Source organism: Prionailurus bengalensis, chromosome B2, assembly GCF_016509475.1.
Source record: "Prionailurus bengalensis isolate Pbe53 chromosome B2, Fcat_Pben_1.1_paternal_pri, whole genome shotgun sequence".
Classification (NCBI taxonomy): domain Eukaryota; kingdom Metazoa; phylum Chordata; class Mammalia; order Carnivora; family Felidae; genus Prionailurus; species Prionailurus bengalensis.
Window position 1 is genome coordinate 113835311 of NC_057349.1, and position 25638 is coordinate 113860948.

The 25638-nt window shown below is 36.7% G+C and overlaps 1 protein-coding gene and 2 non-coding genes across 3 annotated transcripts; all 3 read left to right on the forward strand.

Moving 5' to 3' along the window:
* The first annotated feature begins 2414 nt into the window (after positions 1 to 2414).
* On the forward strand, positions 2415 to 10569 carry CENPW (centromere protein W). Its single transcript, XM_043592268.1, has 3 exons — positions 2415 to 2854; positions 8314 to 8427; positions 10426 to 10569. The coding sequence occupies exons 1-3, from the start codon at positions 2729 to 2731 to the stop codon at positions 10450 to 10452; spliced, it is 267 nt and encodes an 88-aa protein (XP_043448203.1). The 5' UTR covers positions 2415 to 2728; the 3' UTR covers positions 10453 to 10569.
* Positions 10570 to 13126: 2557 nt separating this feature from the next.
* Positions 13127 to 13233, forward strand: LOC122490636. The gene has a single exon (XR_006299181.1). It is a non-coding gene; the product is annotated as a U6 spliceosomal RNA (small nuclear RNA).
* Positions 13234 to 16459: 3226 nt separating this feature from the next.
* Positions 16460 to 16565, forward strand: LOC122490658. Its single transcript, XR_006299202.1, has one exon. It is a non-coding gene; the product is annotated as a U6 spliceosomal RNA (small nuclear RNA).
* Positions 16566 to 25638: the final 9073 nt, after the last annotated feature.

The following is a 25638-nucleotide window of genomic DNA, read 5'->3' on the forward strand; positions in this document are numbered from 1 at the left end:
GGTGAGAGAGAGGAGCTAAGGATGATTCCAAGATTTTGGCTTTAGTAATTGGAAACATGAAAGTGTCATCAGCTGTGATAGGTAAGTTAGTGTGAGGATATTTGGAATATAGGGGCATATCAAGAGCTAATTTTGGGTATGTTAAATTAAGATGACTAAAATTCCAGTCTGGTGGAGAATTGGATATACATGTCTGGGAAAGAGAATTAGCTGGAGATGTAAATTTGGTATTTAAAGTAAAAATACTGGATAAGATCACATAGGGAGAGTGTAGATAGATAAATTTAAGGACTGACCCTGTGCTTCAGTATTTTGAGACAAAGTACACAAGGAGAAACCAGAAATGGAGAATGAAGGGCCATGAGGTAGGAGGAAAACCAAAAGAGAATAGCATCAAATTAAAGAAAATGTTTCCTGGAAGAAAGAATCATAAAACCCAACAAATACTCCTTGTTTGTCAAATAAACTGAAGTTTCAGAATTGACCATTGAATTTTAAAGTGTTATTAATTATGTTGACCAAAACAAATTTGCTACAGAGATGGGTTATAAAACTTCGACTTGCAGTGGCTTCAAGAGAGAATGGAGGAAAGGGAACTGGAGACATCAAATGTAGCCAATGCTTTCTAGTTTTTCTGTGAAAGGACAGTAGCTAAAAATAGGATCTAAAAAGGGATATTAAAAGGCTAGAGATATTACAGAATGTGTGTGTACAGATGGAAAAAAAATCAACAAAGAAGGAAAATTCATGAAGTAGAAGAAGGGAGAATTGCCAGAGAATGTCCTTAAGAAAGGGAGAGGACAGGGATCTAGGGCCCAAGTGGAGTGGTCATAGATGGTTCATCAGTGGGAGAAAGTGGAGATTGATGGATAGATATGGTGGTGGGATTATGTGGAAAGTCTCTATGGGATGGTTCTGTTTTGTGAGTGAAGCAATGTTATCAACTGAGGGTGAGGATGGGATAGGAGTGAAGGGAGGTTTGAGGAAAAGAATGGGTGAATGAAAAGACTTCAGAAAGAGCAAAAGACTCCCGGAAATACTTAAAACCCACTTGAATGGTCATTAATTTAAATTAAGACCCAACACAGACCTGTCTTGTGTATTTTAATTAAGCCAATATCAATTCACAGATGCAAGCACAGAATAGATTGAGGTTGTAATTTAAACAGGGATGGAGGTTTGTCAGGTGAGTATAAAGGGAAAAAGAATGGCTACAGAGCTAAGGCAAAGTGTAAGGGAATATTACAATAATGCACAATGGACTGTAGGAGGGAGGATAAGGAGAAGAGTAGGGTTTGGGGTCTGGTAGGAATAGAAAGAAAGAGGACTACTATCCCAGTGTCGTCTAAGAATTGTTGGAGTTGGGATACTGGCAGGAATGAGTTGAAAATACAGATGAGGTTGAAGAGTGAGACAACTGAATTGTGAATATGGAAAGGTATAGTATTTGGTGATGACATGGCCTAATGTATGACTGCAGGTGTGACTGGATGATAGGGTGAAAGATAGCATCATCGGCAGAGAGAAGGCCTTGGAAATGGGAGGCCAGATAGTGGAACGATCAACTGTGTGGATACAGAAATCACAATAATTACTACAGGTATAGTATTAGAGGTAATTACAATGAAAATCACAGTGTTCTCAGTGTGGTCCTCAGACTAGCAGTGCCAACATGGCCTGATTAGTTAGAAATGCAAATTCTTTTTTTTTTTTTTAATTTTTTTTTCAACGTTTATTTATTTTTGGGACAGAGAGAGACAGAGCATGAACGGGGGAGGGGCAGAGAGAGAGGGAGACACAGAATCGGAAACAGGCTCCAGGCTCTGAGCCATCAGCCCAGAGCCCGATGTGGGGCTCGAACTCACGGACGGCGAGATCGTGACCTGGCTGAAGTCGGACCCTTAACCGACTGCGCCACCCAGGCGCCCCTAGAAATGCAAATTCTTAAGTCCCATCCAGATCTATTGAATCAGAACCCCTGAGAGTGGTGCTTCACTGATGCACAATAAAGTTTAGGGACTAGTGTCCTGTAGTACAGAAGATAAAAAAGTTAATTGGGAGAAATAGCAAGGATTTCAATGAGGTAGCACTTAAACTACACCTGAATTTATTGCAAGGTTAAGTGCAGGGGCCTTAAAATGAAAAGGAGCAGCATTTGTAAAGAAAAGCTAGAGTCATAAAAGACCTCAAGTAAGATCAAATGAAATTATGTAAATGTGTAAATTGTTAGGCATTAATATCAGAAAATCATGTCTTGTTAGGAAAGCATTGTTTCTTCAGGAATCCTGATAAAACATCACAAACATGTATTCATCTACTTCTCAGTCCGCTGGTATTAGGTTCAGTAAGTGTAATTGCCTTGGCATACAATCATTTTCCATAATTTCTCAACACTTCTGTGAAACACAGGAGAAATAGTTCGAAAGCGCTGATATTACACAAAAATCGAAGAACGGAAGCCTGGCCCTTTAATGACATCCCTGGGCCCCCACCGAGGAGGGTGTTTTCTACCCTGGCGCCTCCGGGGGCGGGGCTTGCGCCAAGCCTACGTCACTACCGAGCGCCGGGCGCACTCCTTTGGCGGCGGATTCAAATGTTCGGGCTGGGGTATCGGGCCCGAAGGAGTGTCCCAGCGGCTGGGTGCTTCCTGCTGTCCGTTCGGGTGTGAATTTCAGTGCGGTGCCAGGAGGATCTTGGTAGCGGAGGCGGCTAGTGCCTGAGGGAGAGAATGGCGCCCTCGACCACAGTCTCCCAGAGAAAGAAGATAAAACGGAAGGCTCCCCGGGGCTTTCTTAAGCGCGTCTTCAAGCGACAGAAGCCTCACCTTCGTCTAGAGACAAGTGGCGACTTACTGGTGAGATTCTGTCCCTTTTTTGGGTGGGAGTGGGGCAAGGAAAGGTAAAGGAAATAAACCCCAGGTTTTATTTCGCCACCCCAGCTCTTTCATGCCTCCGTTTAAGGCGTTTCCAGCAATGACTAGGGCAGGTTTGCTCCGGTTTGGCTGGTGAGTTCGTATGACGCTTAGTTGTCCCGGGGCCCGCTGAAATACAAATATCCGGACCTTTTTTACAGGAGGCTATTAGCCACATCATCTTACGAAAACTAACGTTAATTTCTGCTTTTGGCTTTTACATATCACTTTTCCAGAGCACAGTCTGGTACTGCGCTTAAGTGTACTTGAGAAAGGTATGAAAGATACAGTTAAAAAAAAAATCTGGAATTCAGGCTGGGTTATATTTATCTCTTGTAAAGGGTATTACTGACATGGCTTTTAAATGTGTACCTCCTTCCTTGCCTTTCTCCCTTACCTCCATTTTTACTTAGTTAACCAAACATATTTCCCTATTTCCTCTACTTTAGCTTACTTATTAAAGAACACTGATCTAAGTTTACTTGTAAGCAGTGTGCTTTCAACTGTGAATTTATTTTCCTAGACAAATAGAGCACCTGTTAGTTGAGTTTTCAAGGCAAACCAGTAAAACTTGTTTATGTTACTCATAATCCTGCAGCATAATGCTCACCATAACCAAAACCACTGTGTAATATTTCTATCTTGAAATAAATTGAGAGTTTTTATGTTGTATGCCTGGAGCATATTGTTTTCTAGCAGAATAAACACTCTTTCCCTAGGTTTAAACCAAAAGAGGCACTTCCTCCCTTTTGTCACGAGCTTTTTGAGTAAAGGAGCCATTGTAAGTGGGCACCTAATTTCCAGGAAGTCAAGGTAAAGAATTGTGGGTAGCCAGGATATATGGCTTGGAGAATGTCTTCAGAATGCGTCATCTATCTGTTCTTAAGCTACCTTGGGTGTTTTCAACTCTTCTCTGTAGCCTTCCCGAATTCACTGCCTTCCCATCTGTTGCCTGCAAGTGCAGCGTTTCTGTATTTGCTAGAGTACTATAGAATTGTCTTCACTTTTCCATTATTTGGTTTCTGAAGCCAAAATAGCTTTTTTTTTTTTTTCTCTTCTGGGAAAAGTAGCCCTTCTGATATCTCCTGCCCTTCTTTTTTATCCCTTTCGAGACCCTGTAAGAAAAGACAATACAGTTGACCCTTGAATGACCCCTTCCACCCCCCCAAAGTTGAAAATCCATGTATAACTTTGACTCTGCAAGAACTTAACTACTAATAGGCTCTTGTTGACCAGAGCCTTACTGGTAATATAAAACAGTTGATTAACACATTTTTTGTATATGTATTACATACTGTATGCTTACAATAAAGTAAGATAGAGAAAAGAAAATGTTAAGAAAGTCATAAGAGAAAATGCATTTACAGTACTGTATTAAAAAAAAATCTATGTTTTTCAAGAGTCATCTTATGTATACAATTTTGAATGCCCCTCTCCCCCAATGGCAAAATAGCATAATGAGCTGGATTAAATAAAGTGATCTGCAGAACATTTTAAGGAATTTATTCTGGAGTTTTCATTGGTGCTGGGTTTCTAATTGGAGGGGGAGGAAATGTACCTGCTCCAGAATATCTATGAGATTACAAACTGGAGCAGATTATTTGGCAGAAATTTCTCAAGTAGTCAGAGTCCTCCCATATCCCTCCCTGAGCTGCCTGCCTCAAAGTGATCCATGGACAGGTGGGCTCTATTGTGAATTGGGATCCAGGTGCTGTAGGAGACAAGGGAAATGTCAAGCAGTTGCAGTGGTAGAGGAAAGGAGGCTTCTGTTGGCATCTGTTCCTAGGTTGTATGCTTGTCTTTGGCTTGTGTTGGTTCTCCTTCACTGTCTTGTATATGCCATCCATCACCTTGGTTTCTTTGCTTATGGTTTTCTGCTTGCTTTTGACACTTTGTAATCTTATCCAGCAAGTGTCCCCCGTCATCCATAAACTTTTCTACAATTATCGTGGTCAGTTTTGATCTGTTTTTTCTGAACTTTGATAGCAGTGATTACAGTTTAGCTATTGAGACTCTGGCACTGTTCTCTAAGTTTCATATGTCAGTTTTGACTCCCAGTGTGGTATGCATCTTCTTGAGAATAAGGAACCATACATATCCTTTTTATCTCCCATTATCTTTAAAAGAAAACTAATCCACTTTTTTTTTTAAAGAATTTATTTTTAAATAATCTCTACATTCAACGTGGAGCTCAAATTTACAACCCCAAGATCAAGAGTTGCACACTCCACCAACTGAGCACAGCCAGGAGCCTCAAAACCAATCTACTTTGTATATAGGTTTGTCTTTTGTATATAGTATTGTTGTCTTTTGTAAGGTTGTCTTTTGTATATAGTATTTCTTCTACCTGAAGATGTCCTCACTCTACTTGGTAAACTCCCAGTTTCAAAATCTAGTTCAAATGCCAGCCACTTCCTGAGTCCTCCTTAATCTTAGGACCAACTTTATCTTTCTGTATCATCTATGGACAAATGTTTGTCTTTAATTTCGTATAGGTTTGGTTTTCTCATTGGATGGGGACTTTGAATTGGGAACTTTTTGTATTCCTACTCTTTGGTATAATACTTTGAGTATTATGAGTATACAACTAGTGTTGGGAATGCATGGTAATTAATGTGGGTTGATTATTATTTATAACATTTTACTCATAAAGTCTTTGTGTTATTTCATAGTTCTTCTGCACTGGCTTTTTGTTGTTTTAATTTATGACTTGATTGTATATCCCCATGTCCAGTACTGGTGAGTACATCTATTAATCTGAATAAATTGTTCAGCTTTCTCATGGATTAGTTGTTTTTCAGATTTCTCACTAGTAATGCTGTGCAAATACCTGGATGCTTATGGTTTGTGTAAAATTGAAAAGTGCTATGATGAAGGGAGGAGGAAATCAGGCTGGCCCAGTCTTTTGGCCAATTGACACTGTAAAGGAATGGATATTTCTTTGTAAACTATCTTTCGCTTTATCTTTCAAGAAACTGACTTTTTTTCCCAAGTAAATTTTTGATAGAATGGTCATTTTGAAGTTTGAGTGCCTTGTGGGATACCTTAAAATTTGTTTTTGTTAGAACCATTTTAATTTAAACCTTAGTGCATTTGAGTGGCACCACTCAGTTAACTGTTTTATGACAGAGGATTAGGTTGCTTTAAAAAAAAATTCTGTGACATTAAAAAAAGTAATATTAATTTGTCTCAGTACCTGTGGCTCATGTTTATAAGGCAGGTCTTTCCACATAGGTTAATAGGGTGAACTAAATCTCAAAGCAGTTTGGGAATTTTTGTTTTTTGCCTTTTCATTTTTTCAAAAGTGAAGTATAGTTGATGCACAACATAGTGATTCAACAAGTGTGTATGCTCTGCTCACCACAGATGTAGCTACCATCTGTCACCATACAACGCTGTTACAATACATTGACTATATTTCTTGAGCTGTACCTTTTATTCCCATGACTTGTTCATTCCAGTGACTTATTCCAGTGACTTATTCATTCCATAACTGGAAGTCTATATCTCCTATACTTCTTCACCCATTTTCCAATCCCCCCATTCCCCTTCTCTCTGACACCCATCAGTTCTCCAAAACAGAGTGTGGTTCATTGCAGATTGACTAAAAAAATTTTTTTGCCTAATTTGTGGAGAGATGGACAGATCTAATTGTTGACTACCTTATGTGTGTGTGTGTGTGTGTGTGTGTGTGTGTGTGTGTGTGTGTGTAAATGGCTAAAGATCACTGAGGATACAATGTTGGGGAAATTAGACATAATTCTTCCCCTTATATAGTACATTGAGGAAGACAGGTAAGAAATTGCTGCATAATGTATGTAGTGTGTACAGTTGTGAGAAGTTCAGGGTGCATAACCTTACATATTGGGGGTAGTTGGACTTTTCAGAGAAGTCTACAAACTAGTAGGATGCTGGTAGGCAAGGTTGTATTTGAATACCAAAAGAAGTTCAAAAGACTTACTATAGAACTGTGAGCTGAGAATGGTGAGAGATGAAACTGGAAAAGCCTAGTCAAATGGGGTTAGTATTAAGGAATTTATCCTGGGCATATCTGGAAGCTATTATATCTTTAGAAGTTGGAAATCTAGATTAACAGGGAATTGTGCCGTATTATGGAATGTTTTTGCTGCAGAAGGAAATGGGCTATCATTAGAAGTTTAAAAAAGAACTGAATGACAGGGCATTACGTAAAGAATCAGAATTGGGTGCTTTCCCCTAGAGTTCTTGTGAGAATTAAGACAGCACATCAAAAAAAAGTACCAAAGGACTATCTCTTTCCATAGGTTCTTTATCTCATTAAATTTAAATTCCCAATCTCCTCTATTTTTTCCAAATATCACTAACACATTCTTAAACGTCTAAAACCAGCTACTAAAGATTTCTGTATAATATTTAAATTTAAAACACCACATTATCTAGTTATTTAATGTTTAGTGAACTGTGGAGGAGTGGTTGTGTGCAGTACACAAGATAGTAAATATTAGATGAGTATTGTTCTACTGCAAAGATCATATAATATTATATAAATGACCAATATATTAAAGATATTATCTAGCTGTACGTAAATGATTAATATTTATCTGCTTCTGTTATCTATTTTAATGTCTTAAAAAGAGCCTTAAAGATTAGTAGTAGTAGATATGATTATTTTGATATGTTGGATGATAAGTAACTTGACCTTTATATATATACTTTTTAGTAAACTTTTAATATTTCAATTATTAACCTTTTAAAAAAATGTTTACTTGTTTTTGAGAGAGAGAGGTAGAGAACAAGTAGGGGAGGGGCAGAGAGAGAGGGAGACAGAATCCCAAGCAGGTTCCATGCTGTCAGTGCAGAGCTGGATGTGGGGCTTGAACTCAAGAACCATGAGATCATGAACTAAGCTGAAATAAGAGTTGGACTCTTAACCAATTGAGCTACCCAGGTGCCTCTAACATGTTTTTGAATAGATATTTCAAATTAAATATCTGATTAAAATATCTTAAGCCCCTGGATTATAGCATGAGAGATGATTAGCTTTAAATATAATTGTTGATACCTTTTTGATTTTAAAATTTTGGGAAATTCCATCATCAATTCAAATTTATTTGGAACTGGAAGGAAGAATATTTGCTACTTAATAGAGTCCTACATAAACTTTGTAATTATGCTTTACAATAAATGGTATCATCTCTGGCCTTTGGTCAGCCTTATATAGCCTTGTTTCATGTATTGCAATGACTAAGTCTCTTTTGTGTTGAATTTAAGTTGGACTTATATTAAATTGAATTTTGTGTTAGTGAATTAACTTATACTAGTAAATATTACAACATTAAATTTTGGAATCTTATTTTTAAAAACCATTATTTCAGAGTATCAGTGTTTGAGTTTAAAAGCCCTTTTGAATTTTCTCTTTCAAGGTGCACCTGAATTGTTTACTGTTTGTTCAGCGTTTAGCAGAAGAGTCCAGGATGAGTGCTTTTGAGAATAAGTGTGGAGTCATTAAAAAGGAGCATGTACAGGCTGCAGCAAAGGTAAAATCTGACTTGCTTTACTTGAGCAAGAATTAACTTAAAAAATATCCTCTAGTGTATCCCTTCTGTCTGATTTGGATTCCTTATTCAGCTTTGTTGACTGAGTTGATGCTTGGCTTTTTTTTTTTTTTTGTCTGATTATGCTGGCATCCCGGTATAGTTAACAACAGAGTTGGCATGAACCAGGCCCAGAATGCCAACCGGTTATGTCACCACTTCTCCTAGTGGTGTGACACTTGCCTAGGTACATGGCAGCCTAGGCAGCTGCCTACCGCAGAGGGATGTTTGGCTTTTTATGTTAATGGGTTTTAATTATGGAGTTAGATTTTCTTTTTCTATATGTTTATATTGTGGATTTCTGATGGAAAGATTCGTGGCCACTGCTTTATCATTACTTAGAGGAAGATAAATGTTTGGCTGCTAATCTGTATGATTTAATAGTAGGCCGTATGTAGTTGACAGGGTTTATCACCTCGAAATTTGTGAGAACTTCATGATCACTTAAAATTTTCCTAATTATTTGTTTTTCTAACTTTGGCATTCAAATGACTTATGAATCAAATCACTAATATAAACAGAGAGGATTGTGTCTTACTGGCATTTCTATACAATGTAAGAGTATGATGCCTAGGGTAGTTTTTTCCCAAATATATCCCAAGATCACTATTTTCATTTGATGTTAGTAGATGCCCCATCATAAAATGCTTTGGGGGTCAGATAAATTTAGATGACATACTATATCTCTTTGAATAGTCACAATATTTTATATAAAGGTTGTTTCTGTAATACTACGCAAGAAATTGACAACCATGATTGACTGGGGGATGATGTGGGAGAACGACTTATTTTTGACAGTCTACCTCTTGGTAGACTTGTTTAATGTTTTTTTATTTTGAAGTATTATAGACTCGCAGATGCAAAAATAATAGAGTTCTCATGTACCTTTTATCCAGTTTCCCACAGTGTTATCTTTATGTAACTGTATTTATGTAAAGTTATAAAAGCTTATGAGATGCAGCAGTAAAGAAACTTGTTGAACTCTATTTAACTGAGTATTTTAAAGATTTGAGTGTATAATATACTCAGCATTTTGTAAATTTGAGTATGTTGTACTTTCTTTTGTGGTACTAACGTGTAGAACCAGAGAAGTTACTGGCCTGGGATATAGACCTACTTGGTGGCGTCTGTGGAAGCTTAGAAATGTACATGCCCTGATACTTTTTTACGGGCTTTCAATTATCTTATATTCCAATAAGTTTCTAGACTATTAAAGTGAATATAAGTCGTTTTCTACAGGTAAAAAGCAAAGCTTAAGGGCTTGAAGAGTGTATGTGCACATTTAAAATTTATAGTTTGTTTTTATTAATTATAGGTGTACTTACCTATAAGTAGGTAAATTCCTTAAAAAATTTTTTGGATATATTTTGGTCTAATGCTTCCTGTCTTTTACAGCTAGAGATCTAATTTTATTTTCTCATGGGCTATATGTTTTGAAAATTGTCTATCAAATGAGCTTTTTAGCATAAGATGACTAGGCTTGGTCTCTAAATTGATATGATTCCAGCTCAAATGTAAGAAATTTGGTGTTACAGTGGATTTGTATTGCTTTATAGTTGTTAAATGCTTGATTTATAATAGGATTTTCGACTTTTGGAACATTCTTTAACTCCCTGGATTACTAAATTGTCTACAAACCTCAAGTTGGGAGCCATTAATCTGGGTACTTTTGGCTTACATTTGAAGAAATTGACATTCAGAAGTGACTATAAAACCAAATTTTGAGAATTGCATGTTTCACATTTTTTGAGAGAAGCAGACTATTTTAGGGAAGTCTAGGACCATTATAAGGCAAAAAATTCCCTAATCACCTTCTAAATTGTATTTTACAAATTCAGAATCTTGCATATTATACACATAGGATGATTTAACATTTTGTTGAGGAATTCTGTTTTATTTGCCTTGTGTATAATATGAATCTTCATTTTTTCCCCCTCACAGGTAATTCTAAAGAAGAGCAGAGGTTAGAAGTCAAAGAACCATTTTTGAAAATTATATGATGTATTATTTTAGGTGGTAACAGATCTTGAAAGCACTTTTTATATATCAGCTAAATTGTATATTAAAATATTGGCTAGTTGTGGACTGTGTGTATTTGTATATTTTTTACTGATATTGGAATATCTCTAACACCTAGGACTGTATAACTTTTAACTTTTTTTTTTTTTTGAGGAATCATTTCATTCACTTTAAGTGGCCTCATTTTACTTCCACTTTATTGGTATTGCAAATGTTTTACATAACAAAAATAACATTTTACTATATAAAGTAGTTTGAAGAGATGTGATTTTAGAATTAAATTTATATGGATTTAGATTTTGTTACAATTAACTATGGAATCAATTTCATTTCTAAAGACAATGTGCAGTGAATCTCAGTACATTTTAACACTGATTTTTAACTTTTTAATGCCTTCATATAAGCAATGCAATTTTTATTTTACACTATTAATGACCTTTCTCAACTGAAAATATCAGTGAGGTGTTTTCAAAACCTGTCTCTCTACCTGAGCCAAAAAGTAACAGAGCAAACTTATTTTCTTTAAGTAGATTTAGTAGATAGGTGTTTTATTTCCTCTAAGGAATCTGTTAGAAGTTCTTGTGTATCACCTGATAGTTATTTTTAACTTTTTATTTTGGAATAATTATAGATTGCAATATGAAGTTGCAAAGATAGTACAGAGAGGTCCCCATGTACTCTACATCCAGGTTTTTGCCAATGGTTATATCTTAAATATTGAAGTATGACAATCAAAACCAGGAATTTGATATTAGCATAGTGTGGGTGTGATTCTGTACCATTTTATCATATGTAGATTTGTGTAACTGCTGCTGCAGTCAAGATACAGAACTGTTTCATTACCAGAAAGTTCTCCTTCATGCTATCCTTTTTTTTTTCATTTAAAAGTTTTTTTTAATGTTTAACTTTTTGAGAGACAGAGACAGAGTGCAAGCAGGGGAGGGCCAGAGAGAGAGGGAGACACAGAATCCAAAGCAGGCTCTAGGCTCTGAGCCATTAGCACAGAGCTTGACGCGGGGCTTGAACTCACAAAAGTGAGATCATGTCCTGAGCCGCAGTCACAGATGCTCAACCGACTGAACCACCCAGGCACCCCCATGATGTCCTTTTATACTTACGCCTAGCCTTCTATGGACACTCCTCCCCTCCAGTCCCTAAGCCCTGACAGTCACCAATCTCTTCTCTGTTTCTATAATTTTGTCATTTTGATGGAATCATACAGGCTATGACTTTTGGGTATTTATTTATTTTTTTCACTCAGCATAACTTCCTTGAGATCCATTCAAGTTGCTGCATATATCAGTTCATTTTTGTTACTTAGTCGTATTCTATGGTATTTATGTACCACAGTTTGTGCAGCTATTCACCCATTGTAGGGCATTTTGATTATTTCCAGGTTTTGGCTATTACAAGTAAAGCTGCTATGAACCAATGTGTACAAGTTTTTATACAGATATAAGTTTTCATTTCTTTGGGATAAATGCCCAGGAGTGTGATTGCTAGGTTGAATGGTACGTTTGTTTATTTTTTAAAAAAGAAATGGCCAAACTATTTTCCAGAATGGCTGTACCATTTCATATTCTCATCAGTTTATGAGAGGTCCAGTTTCTTCACATTCTCATAAATATTTGTATTGTTATTTTTTATTTTAAGTTGTTTTGATGAGAGTGTGTCTCATGGTTTTTTCCATTTCCCTAATGGCTAATGATATTGCACATATTTTCATATGTTTCTTTCTCATCCATTTTTTTTCTTTGGTAAAATGTTTCTTCATTTCTTTTGGCTACTTTCTACTTGGATTTTTTTTCAACGTTGAATTCTGAGAGAACTTTTTGTAGGTATGGGTCATTTGTCAGATATGTGGTTTGCAATATTTTCTGTTGCTTTTTACCCTCTTAACAGGGTCTTTTATAGATCAACAGCTTTTTTTTTTTTTTTTTTTTTTAATGTTTATCCATTTATTTTGAGAGTTTGAACCAGGGAGGGGCAGAGAGAGAAGGAGAGAGAGAATCCCAAGCAGGCTCTTTGTGGAATAAACCTAGCAGAGCCCAATGCTGGGCTTATTCTCACGGACCTGTGAGATCATGACCTGAGCTGAAATCAAGAGTCAAATTCTTAACTGACTGAGCCACCCAGGTGCCCTAACAGTTTTTGATTTTGATGAATTCCAACTTAATTGGGTTCCTCTCACCCTCTCACCCTCTGCCTTTTCATGGTATTGGTGTAATGTTGAAGGAGTCTTTCCCAAGACGTCGGTCCTAAAGATTTTCTCCTATATTATTTTTTTTACAAGTTTTATAGTTTATGTTTTAATTTCTGATGTATTTTGAGTTAATTTTTGTATGAGGTGTGAGGTTTAGGTCAAGATTTAATTTTTTGTCTGTAGATATTATTTCAGCACCATTATTTTGAAAATACTGTATTTCCTCCATTCTTTTGCAGTTTTGTCACAGATCTGTTGGCCATACTTGTGTGGGCTGGTCCTGAGTTCTCTATTCCATTAATTTGTCTCAGTTTTTCCACCAATAACACATAGTCTTTATTACTGTGGCCATATAATCAGTCTTGAAATCATCTGGAGTGATTGCTCTCACATGATTTTTGGTCAGAATTGTTTTGGCTCATGCTCACTTTGGCAGCACACATACTAAAATTGGAACGATACAGAGAAGATTAGCATGGCCACTGCACAGGGGTGACATGCAGATTCGTGAAGCTGTCCGTGTTTTTAAATGGCTATCTGAAATAAAGACTTGAATGCTTGTTGAAAACTGGTAAAAAAAAAAAAAATTTTTTTTTTGGCTCTTCTGTTCCTTTGCCTTTGCATATAAATTTTAGAATGATTTCGTTTGTATCTACAAAAAAAAAAAAAATCTTGCCAGAATTTTGATAGGAATTGGATTAAAACTGTGAATCAGTCTGGGGAAGACTTGGCATCTTAACTATGTTAAATGTTCCAACCCATTGATATGGTATGGAAAGTCTCTATGTTTATTTACATCTTTGATTTCTTCATCATTGTCTTGTAGATTTCACTTTTTTATCATTTTCTTTGTGTTTAGAGAACTTCCTTTTGTCATTCTTTTAGGGTAGGTCTCTGGTGACAAATTTTCTTTGAATGTCTTTTTTTTCAATTTTTTAAAATATTTTATTTTTGGGAGAGAGAGAGAGAGAGAATGAGTGGAAAGGGGCAGAGAGAGAGGGAGACACAGAATCTGAAGCAGGCTCCCGGCTCCAGGCTCTGAGCTGCCAGCACAGAACCCAACACAGGGCTGGAACTCACAAACCAGGAGATCATGACTTGAGCCAAAGTCAGACTCTTAACTGACTGAGCCACCCAGGCACCCCCCTTTTTGAATGTCTTAGGATGTGATTTTCCCATCATTCTTGAAGCATATTTTCACTGGATAGAGAATTCTTGTTTGACTGTTCTTTTGTACTTGAAAAATACTGTATCATTTCCTTTTGGCTTATATACTCTTTGATGAAAAAAATCTGTAATTAATGCTTTTTATCTTTGGCTACTTTTAAGAGTTTTCTTGTCATATTTTAGAAGTTTGATACCATGTGCTTTGGCATGGATGCCTTTGCATATATCCTATCTGGAGGTTACTCTGGGAATGTTTTTCTGCCAAATTTGGGAAATTTTTCAGCCATTATGTTTTTGAATACTTTTTAGCCCCATATTATTTTGTGGGTGTCTAATGACACAAATGTAAGATTTTTTTTTAAGTTCCATAAATTCCTGAGGCCTTTTCTTGGGAAGGGGGGAATGTCTGTTTCTCTGTTCAGATTGGGTAATTTCTATGTTCTGTCTTCAAATTCACTGCTTATTTCTTCTGTTTCCCCATTCTACTGTTGACTCATTGAGGGTTTTTTTTTTGGTTATTAAACTTTATCGTTCTCAAAGTTTCACTTGTTTCTTCTTTATCATATATCTTTCCTGAGACTTCATATTTTTGTTTTCATTTAAGTATGCTTGTAATTATTCAAGAATTTTTATGATGGCTGCTTTGAAATTCTTGTTTGATAATTCTAACATCTGTGCCATCTTGGTGTTGACATTTGTTTTCTATCATTCAGTTTGTGATCTGCTGATTCTTGGTATTCTGTGTGTTTTTTTAATTGAAACTTGGACATTTGGGGTATTATGTTACAAGACTGGATCTTATTTAAAACAGGACTTTTTTGGCACCCTTCTGGTGGATAAAACCTGATACTGCCTTGTTACTGCTGGTGGAAGTAAAAGTCCAGGTTCTTCACTTAGCCACTGTTGATAGCCCATGATGGTGAAGGAAGGAGCTGTCTGTTGTTATTGCTGGGTAGAGGTGGGAGTTTCGGCTCCCCACTGGGTCTTTGCTGATAACCATCCTGATTGGGAGGGGAGAGGTATTTTATTATTGCTATTCACTTGTATTCCTCTGGTGGGACGGTAGCCGTGTTACCCTTGAGCAGTGATGAAAAGTTCCAACTTTACTAGTCTCTGATACCACCCAGTGGGGAAGGGATCGAGTTTTTTTTTTCCTACAGCATGAGAATGAAATACCAGACTTCTGGTCTTTGCTGACTGTGAGGGTGTGCTTCCATGATGAGTGGTAAGGGTCCTGCCTCTCCAGTAGGTTTCTGATACCTCACCAACAAGGAGAGGATGGGGTTCCTTGTTAGTGCTAGTTGTAGATGAAATTTTGGGCTCAAGATGAACTGAAATTACTAGCTTCTCACTTGGTCTTCTCTGACATCACCCTGGTAGCAGGGTTTGGAATGCTACATTATATTCTGGCGAGAGTAGAAGTCTAGGCTGTCTACTTAACTGTTGCTGAAGGGAGTGAGAAGTGGAGGCTACAGTTTTTATCTGTTGTATTTGGCTGGAATAGATTGGTTATTGTCTTCAATTTTTGTCTTGCTTGGATACCCCTTTTCTTGTCTTTTGGTTAGAGAGAGTAGCTTTTTAGAGGGCTTTTCAGTTTTCCCTCTTGTTTGTGCTTATTGGTGTTTTCTGAGTTGCCAGCTTCTCTAATATCCAGTCTAGGGTAGAAATGGGAAAAAGAAAACCCAGTGTACTCATCACTGTATTATTATTATTATTATTTTTTTTTGTCCCAAGTTTCTAGCCAGTCTGGTGTTTTCCTTATATTTTTCAGAGTCTCCTTATATATGGATGAGGTGTGTACAGCCATCCTAGTGGCCTAATCCTCTGTGTAATTTATTTAATTTCTTTAGAGAAAAATCCCTTCCACACTTTCCCCCCCCGGGATAAACTTCGGGGAATGGACTGTCCCACATACAGATCACCAGTTAAATCATTTTGTTATTGCCCTTAAGTCTCTTCCTCCATTGTACATGGCTGTCTGCACTCAGGAGAGGCCCAAGTTCTGCCTCAGCAGGTCAGCTGCTTCTGCTGCAGCATCTTTTATTGTTACCTGTAACTTCTTAGACTCTGCCTCAGCACTCTTTGCATCTAGAAGTTTCCTGAACTTTTGAATGTCTGTATCTTATCTCTTCAATTTTGGTTTATACCTTTTTATATTTTCTTATTTTAATGGAATCTAAGGAGGGAAAGATTGTGTGTGTGTGTGGTCAGTCTTGAACAGAAAGCCTTGTGAATTCTTAGTTCAACATAAATAAAATTTAATAAGTTAATACTTCTAAAGCATTAATGTGCCAAGGTTTCAACATATTATTTGCAATATAAATACACATTTTTAACATAAAACTATGTTAAATATGAGGATAAATTATAGATCAATATTAAGATTTTTCATAAGAATGTATAAAATTGAAAAAACATGCAACTAGAATAATTCATGCTGAAGAGTTCTGTAAGTGTATGTAATATCAAAATCTCATTTGTCACTTGTCTTTAAGAGCTAGATTAGGGAATATTGGATCCAGGACAACTAGAACTAATGTATTTGGAGTTAATATTTAAGATTTTTTAAAAATGAGGTTTTCCCTTGTGCTTGCTTTGGCAGCACCTGTATTAAAATTGGAATAATACAGAGAAGATTAGCATGGCCCTACTCAAGGGTGACATGCAAATTCATGACGCATTCATATTAAAAAAAATGAGATTTTCTCATCTTTTCTGTTTCTTATATGATGACAGATGAGCATAATATTGCAGTTAGGCCCACTACCACTTCCTGAGAAGACTTTCAAATAGTCTGGACTTATTCTTACAGTGTCTATATTAGGTTTCTATATACAAATTTTCTACCTCACCCCAACTTTTAAGTCATGAAAACTTCTAGGAGAGTGGGCTAAGATTAAACTTCTCCAATTGAAGGGCAAAATAGGATTCTAATCGAGTATTTGGAGAGGCCTGGAGGTTTTTGCTCCATCGTTACAGACCATGATATTGCTAACCTGTAGGAAAATACAAGACCAAAAGAGGTATGTGCTTGTGTGCTGTGCACACAACCTGGGGAGTAGGATGGGATGAAGGGACTTGGTAGAGGTAAGAGTGAGTAGAGGCGCGTGAGTGTCATGTGGGTTTGGCACCTCTTCTGGGAGGTTTTTTGTTATAGGTAGAAATTTTACTATCTTGGTAACAATTATAACTCCCAACATTTCATGAGAGTTAGAGACTGAAGTAAGCCAGAAGCAAGACATAATGAAGATAGAAGAATAGGAGAAATTCATTGGTTTGTCTTCTGTGTCTTATATTTATATGCCACCCATCCCTCACACCTGAATAAGAAAAGATGAAGATAATCTAGAATATAAGAACTCCCTGAAAAATTTTCTTTAATATTTTCTTTAGTGTCTTAGTAATAAATTCTTTGTTTTTGTCTGTGAAAAAAATTTCAACTTTAAATTTGAAAGATATTTTCATTAGATATAGAATTCTAGATTAGCTGTTATAGCACTTTAAAAATTATTCGATATTTTCAGGCTTCCATCATTTTGTTTTGTTTTGAGAAATTCAGAAGACTTAATATGTCTTTCTTTCTTTCTGTTAGCAAAGGGTTTCCTTTCTAGTTTTCAGCAATGTTACTATGATTACTTTCCCTAGGTTTGTTTTCTTTATTCATTTGCTTTCCTTTTTATTTTGCTTGATGTTTCTGAAAATACGTGGTGTCTTTCATCAGTTTTGGAAGATTCTTAGTCATTATCTTTTCTGATATTGGTTCTCTCCATTTTCTTTTTCCTCTTCTGGGATTCCAATTATGTCTTATTAGACTTCTAACTATGCCACTTGTCTCTCTTAGACTCCTGTGTTTTTTACATTAATTTTTTTTCTCTGTCCTTTAGTTTGGATATTTCTGTTCACTTGTCCCAGGTTTACTAATTTTGTCTTCTCTATTTCATCTGCTCACACACACATCAGATGAGGTCTATATTACAGACCTTTTTTCTCTCTTAAATGCATTTGGTTCATCTATTGAAACTTTTAATATTTTTTATCCATTCTTTCCTCTGTTGTCTTGGACATATTAATTATATATATACTATATAGTATATATATATAGAAGTTTATTTTACTCAGAGAGGGAGAGAGAGAGGCAGTGGTGGAGGAGCAGAGAGGACAGGATCCCAAGCAGACTCCTCACTGACAGCAGTGAACCTGATGAGGGACTTGAACTCACAAACTGTGAGATCATGACCTGAGCCAGAGTCAGATGCTTCACTGACTGAGCTGAGCCATCCAGGCTCCCCGACATATTAATTGTATTTTAAGGTAATTGTCAGTGAATTCCAATATTTGGGTTATCTGAATTTTTTTCCTCTTGTTCTCTCTGTTTTTTCTCTTGGGTTTTTTTTTTTTTTTAATTTTTTTTTTTCAACGTTTATTTATTTTTTGGGACAGAGAGAGACAGAGCATGAACGGGCGAGGGGCAGAGAGAGAGGGAGACACAGAATCGGAAACAGGCTCCAGGCTCTGAGCCATCAGCCCAGAGCCCGACGCGGGGCTCGAACTCACGGACCGCGAGATCGTGACCTGGCTGATGTCGGACGCTTAACCGACTGCGCCACCCAGGCGCCCCTCTCTTGGGTTTTATTCACGTAGTTTTGTCTTTTGGCATACCTAATAAATTTGGCCCAAATGCTGGATATTTAGTTTGAAAAAATAAGTTATTCTCCACAGAAGGGTCATTCTCTCCTGCACCGTGCAGACAGGGTGATGGCTGATCACCTTAATCTAATCAGTGACTGTGCTAATCCATGGCTGTGTTGTTGTTCAGAAGAGATTCGGTCACCTCTTGTTTGCCCGAGGCCTTCCAGGTATTTTTACTGGGAACTTGATATGTTTTTTAGTAGCTCCTCTTCTTGCATGTACTGAATGCTAAGACTTTGACATGTCAGAAGGCCAAAAACTCTGCTTTACTTTTCAGAGTCTTTTCCACATAGGCACCAGAATTCTATAAATGCTCTGAAGGAAAAACTGACCTTCTGATTAAAGGTTCTAGGTCTCCATCAAAAGCTCTGCTATTGCAGCCTGGAGTCTTAGCCTGCTTTCTTTGTTAGAGTTGGCAGATGGCTATAGGGTAAAATTGGCTGCAAATACTAGCTCACTTTTCTTAATGTTCTCCCTTCTGCAGTCTTAGTCCTTCTATTTCTTCTGAACAGATCTTATTTGTCTTCATATAAATGGCTTTTGTATTTTATCTAGTGGTTTTTTGTTCTCAGAAGGAACACTGGTTGGCCATAAACTTGAGTGTGACCACCTGTCCCAGTTTGCCAAGCTGTTCCAGTTCAGCACTGTAGATCGCCAATCCCAGGAAACTCTTCATCCACAGGCACACTGACACAGTTGGTCATTGTAATTATAAGCCATCCAGAAACAGTAGTTAGTAAATTTAAATTAATATGAAACTAATATGTAGGAAGGTATTTTTAACAAAACTCATGTGAGAAAGACTACTTTTCATACTGAGGTTGTATGTTAAATTACTTAGCTCATAATTGTTAAGCCAATATTTTCATGAGTAAGAGTGCTTAAGGAAATGCAAATATCTATTGTTTAGAAATTTTAAAAGACTGTCTAATCATTATTTTGTTAATTGTTCTAAGAAAGTTGGCAAAATCATCGGTTTGTCTTTGAAATCGTTTTAAGTGTTTGTACAAATTCTGACTTTCATTTATCTCTTTTTAAAATGCATTTTTTGGCTTTAAGATGTTTTTGATCAGATACTTTTGTGTCTAAGTAAAAATTCATGCTGGCTGGTCTATCCTGTGTGAAGGCAGTGAACTCAGTGGTCTGTGGCTTCATAGCTAATATGCACCATAGAAAAGTGAGGCAGAGGAACACGGCTCTTGGATGACAAAGCTTTATTCATTAAGCTCAAGAAATTCTTTCATTTGTAGATACTGTATCTTGTTTATATTTTATCATATTTAAAGTTTGAAACAAAAAAAAATAAAATTTGTCCAGTAAAAAATGCTACAAGAGCAGATGTTTTTATTAATGGAGATATACTTTTTAAAAGGCTAGATTCAATATTTTGTATGTGATTTGGGAAATACTTGCCTTGTGATAGTGTCATGCTGTCTTAAATTGTATTTCAGTTTATATTTTTAATTGTCATTTTGTATTCATTTCTGATTTTGCCAAGTAGAATATAAGGTCTTCTAGGGCAAGAGCTTCTCATTATTTGATTCCTCAAAGCTGATGTACAGATTTTTATTTAATTTCCAAGAGGACTTGAGCAGTTCAATGAGCAGTTACTTCAATGAGCAGTTACTTATGGCCAGATAATGCATCTTTATATATATCATGACCTTACCGAACTCCAAAAATAATCCAAAAGAAAGAACATTGCCACATGTTTTAAGAAATCTAGATGATCATCTGGATTCTGCCATTAACTACACTTAAAGTAGTTTCAGTTTCTCTCTCTGTAAAATTAAGGATTTGAAGACAATAGTTTCTGACATTCCTTCTAACTCTTCAAAAATAAAAATAAAAAAAAATAGACTGGTTTCTGAGAGAGCTAATATGGAGAATGTTCTATTTGGACATATCAGAGCCTTAACCCATGTTGTCTGAAGTCCATGAACTGCTGTGATTATAGCATTTCTGAGCTCCCTAATATCTTTTATTTTGTTTCCATAAAAGACCATAAAAGTTATTGATAACTTTTCTTAGATCTGTTGCATTTAGTTGTTTTTTCTTATGTTCTCTTTATTTCTATTTTTTCCCCTGATTTTCTTTAGTATTGTGCTGAAAACAAGCTTTTCAGAGTTAAGATTCACACTCTTCATTTATCTAAAGCTACATATAATAAGGAGAGGAAAACTGTTAGAAGATAGATGTTGTTTCAAAGGTATATCTTGGTGAAATTGGGATAGTTTTGGCCTGCATACTTAAATTTTATTTTAAAAATCCTTCTAGTTAACATAGAAATGTATTTTAGGGGCGCCTGGGAGGCTCAGTCGGTTGAGGACGGACTTCGGCTCAGGTCATGATCTCACAGTTTGTGAGTTCGAGCCCCGCGTCGGGCTCTGTGCTGACAGCTCAGAGCCTGGAGCCTGGTTCGAGTTCTGTGTCTCCTTCTCTCTCTGCCCCTCCCCAGCTAATGCTCTGTCTCTTTCTGTCTCAGAAACAAACATAAAAAAATTTTTTTTTTTAAAGAAATGTATTTTAAAAGAAAAATGGCTTATGTCTGTTAAGTCTCAACTTGAGGATTCTTTGTGGACACATAGGCACTGAGATCTCTTTCTTTAATGAACAGCAGCACTGCCTAAAGACAGTATATGGCCAAATGGAGAGTATCTGGTGTTTGATTGTTGAGTTCATATCAACTAGACCAGCCAGGGAAGTGATTATGTTCACGGTGGAGGGATTTCGTCAGCTGACCACCATTATATAATGGGGTGGAATAACCAGAGACCATAAACTAACTGGTGGTTCAGGTACTATATTTGGCTTGCACAGAAGTTTTGTTTGACACACATAGTTTTGTTTTTTTTTTTTAATTGAATTAATATTTAAAAATTAAATTTCACATGCAAATTAAACTTCTGGCTTTTTTTTTTCTTTGAAAAATTGTGCAGTATGACAATAATATATCCACAGTCAGTAGGACCTAAATAGTAGCTTCTCTTAGATGACAACATTGTTTTGTTTGTTCACCCCAGTGAATCAGGCCTTCTTTACTTATTTAACTACTGCACCTCTGTAAACATTTGAGTTTACAACCCATTTGAAAACTTAAAAATTGGTATTTTTCTTGACCTCCCTGGCCAGTTTTAGTGGCATGACCTAGCTGTGACTCAGTTGTGTTCTCTTCCTCAGCATGATATTTTCCAACATATCGTCAAGTTTCTGGTAGCAATTAGCTTGTACCATTGGCTCCAAAGCTTGTTCTAAGTCCAATAGTAGCAGCCAGATCCTTAAAGAATCTGGCCTCTGGCAACAGATTAGGGCAAAGTGTTTGAACTCATCCAAGTATATCTCTCATCAACCTTGTCTCACCCATCCAAAAGTAACTCAAGTTTAAGATTTCTTGTATCTATGCAAGTTGGATTAAAATTCATGTCTATTGGGATAGAAGGAACATACTTAAGGATCATAAAAGCCATTTATGAAAAGCCCACAGCTAACATCATCCTCAACGGGGAAAAACTGAGAGCTTTTTCCCTGAGATCAGGAACACGACAAGGATGCCCACTCTCACCGCTGCTGTTTACCATAGTGCTGGAAGTTCTAGCATCAGCAATCAGACAACAAAAGGAAATCAAAGGCATCAAAATTGGCAAAGATGAAGTCAAGCTTTCGCTTTTTGCAGATGACATGATCTTATACATGGAAAATCCGATAGACTCCACCAAAAGTCTGCTAGAACTGATACAGGAATTCAGCAAAGTTGCAGGATACAAAATCAATGTACAGAAATCAGTTGCATTCTTATACACTAACAATGAAGCAACAGAAAGACAAATAAAGAAACTGATCCCATTCACAATTGCACCAAGAAGCATAAAATACCTAGGAATAAATCTAACCAAAGATGTAAAGGATCTGTATGCTGAAAACTATAGAAAGCTCCTGAAGGAAATTGAAGAAGATTTAAAGAAATGGAAAGACATTCCCTGCTCATGGATTGGAAAAATAAATATTGTCAAAATGTCAATACTACCCAAAGCTATCTACACATTCAATGCAATCCCAATCAAAATTGCACCAGCATTCTTCTCGAAACTAGAACAAGCAATCCTAAAATTCATATGGAACCACAAAAGGCCCCGAATAGCCAAAGGAATTTTGAAGAAGAAGACCAAAGCAGGAGGCATCACAATCCCAGACTTTAGCCTCTACTACAAAGCTGTCATCATCAAGACAGCATGGTATTGGCACCAAAACAGACACATAGACCAATGGAATAGAATAGAAACCCCAGAACTAGACCCACAAACGTATGGCCAACTCATCTTTGACAAAGCAGGAAAGAACATCCAATGGAAAAAAGACAGCCTCTTTAACAAATGGTGCTGGGAGAACTGGACAGCAACATGCAGAAGGTTGAAACTAGACCACTTTCTCACACCATTCACAAAAATAAACTCAAAATGGATAAAGGACCTAAATGTGAGACAGGAAACCATCAAAACCTTAGAGGAGAAAGCAGGAAAAGACCTCTCTGACCTCAGCCGTAGCAATCTCTTACTCGACACATCCCCAAAGGCAAGGGAATTAAAAGCAAAAGTGAATTACTGGGACCTTAGGAAGATAAAAAGCTTCTGCACAGCAAAGGAAACAACCAACAAAACTAAAAGGCAACCAACGGAATGGGAAAAGATATTCGCAAATGACATATCGGACAAAGGGCTAGTATCCAAAATCTATAAAGAACTCACCAAACTCCACACCTGAAAAACAAATAACCCAGTGAAGAAATGGTCAGAAAACATGAATAGACACTTCTCTAAAGAAGACATCTGGATGGCCAACAGGCACATGAAAAGATGTTCAGCGTCGCTCCTTATCAGGGAAATACAAATCAAAACCACACTCAGGTATCACCTCACGCCAGTCAGAGTGGCCAAAATGAACAAATCAGGAGACTATAGATGCTGGAGAGGATGTGGAGAAACGGGAACCCTCTTGCACTGTTGGTGGGAATGCAAATTGGTGCAGCCGCTCTGGAAAGCAGTGTGGAGGTTCCTCAGAAAATTAAAAATAGACCTACCCTCTGACCCAGCAATAGCACTGCTAGGAATTTATCCAAGGGATACAGGAGCACTGATGCATAGGGCCACTTGTACCCCAATGTTCATAGCAGCACTCTCAACAATAGCCAAATTATGGAAAGAGCCTAAATGTCCATCCACTGATGAATAGATAAAGAAATTGTGGTTTATATACACAATGGAATATTACGTGGCAATGAGAAAAAATGAAATATGGCCTTTTGTAGCAACGTGGATGGAACTGGAGAGTGTGATGCTAAGTGAAATAAGCCATACAGAGAAAGACAGATACCATATGGTTTCACTCTTATGTGGATCCTGAGAAACTGAACAGGAACCCATGGGGGAGGGGAAGGAAAAAAAAAAAAAAGAGGTTAAAATGGGAGAGAGCCAAAGCATAAGAGACTGTTAAAAACTGAGAACAAACTGAGGGTTGATGGGGGGTGGGAGGGAGGAGAGGGTGGGTGATGGGTATTGAGGAGGGCACCTTTTGGGATGAGCACTGGGTGTTGTATGGAAACCAATTTGTCAATAAATTTCATAAAAAAAAAAATGAGCCTGAGGGAATTTAGGATTCATGCTGAGAAGAAGACCTTTGGATGAGGGACTTTGGTGGCATGGGTGGTAGATAGCTCAAAGGCAATTGGAGTATGAAGCAATGAGATTTGGGGAGGTTTTGATCAACCTGCCTCCTCATTTACACTTCCCATTTCCCCATCATTATATATAAAGGACATTTATCTTATATATAATATTTGTGTGTAGTGTCCATATTTTTTGAACTAAAAATTGAAACCATGATCTTCTAACAAAATTTTGTGTCACCTCCTGTAAGAGATTTGGACCCTTAACTACTGGATTTACAGGAAATCTCCATTGATATGTTTGTACAGTGACCAGAATACTTGAAATCAAGATGGTTTCTGTTACTTTAGTGTAGCTGTGGGTGTGGAATGACAGTATTTTGTGATGATGTGAATGGCTCATATTTTTTTTTCCAGTTGAATAAACTAAAATATCTCTCATTGCCAAAATGGTAGAACATCAAAGTTAAAGCCAACTGAAATGATGTTTGTTGTTTCCCAATGAAAATAAAATTAATTTTGTATATATATAAAAAAAAAATAAAATAAAATTCATGTCTAATTTGCAATTTCTCAAGGGAGTTTCTTGATACACAGATAATAAACAGATAATACACAGATATTAGTGTTGATTTGCTTTTCATATTCATCACTAAAAAGAACGTTCTCAAATTGTACTTATTTTAATAATGTCTCTTTCCTTTATGATGCTGTACCAGGAACTGTAATAGTACACAGTTATTTGTCTTGCATTCAATCCATTGCATACTGACCCCCAAGTATTTGACAGGCATGGTGAAAATCATTCTATATGTAGTTCTGTGGTGCTTCCTAGAGTCACCTGGTACTAAATCTGAGATCTAGAATTCTAGATGGTAGCTGTGCAAAATGTACTATTGTGGTGACTGCATCAATTGGGCACTCAGTTACACATTTGATGAATGGATGAGTAATGGAAGTCACTTAAAATTGACCACTTAGCCTAGTCTTTGCTGTGTCACATTCAAAGGAATAGATATCTGTTTGCAAAGGTTTTGAAGAATAATGCAGATGGTAACTCTAGTCTTTCTTGAAGGCACAGCGCAGGGTTTTCTAAGCATTTCACTCAGAAAGCTTCTAAAGTTTTTCTTCAGATTTTCTTTTTCTTATTTATGAAATTGGCTAAAATTTCTGCTGCTTTCACTTTCCAGAGTAGTGTCACCACCATTTTTTTTTTCTTTCAGTGTTTAATAGCTCTTCTTTTCCTGGGTGGAGCTTTTAGGCATCCTAATTCTTATGACCACATTGACCCCTCTATGTTTGGAGCTCTTCTAACCCTTCATTGATTCTAAATTTAATTTTTCTATCAAGGTTGCTTTTCTCTTCAAAATCTGCTCTTGTGAATGGGTGAATAAAATTGTTTATTTTTTTAAATATT

Coding starts and splice junctions, on each gene's coding strand:
- CENPW (XM_043592268.1), top strand. CDS start 2,729: ATGGCGCCCTCGACCACAGTCTCCCAGAGAAAGAAGATAAAACGGAAG. Junction 2,855..8,313: donor AGACAAGTGGCGACTTACTG/GTGAGATTCTGT, acceptor TTCTCTTTCAAG/GTGCACCTGAATTGTTTACT. Junction 8,428..10,425: donor ATGTACAGGCTGCAGCAAAG/GTAAAATCTGAC, acceptor TCCCCCTCACAG/GTAATTCTAAAGAAGAGCAG.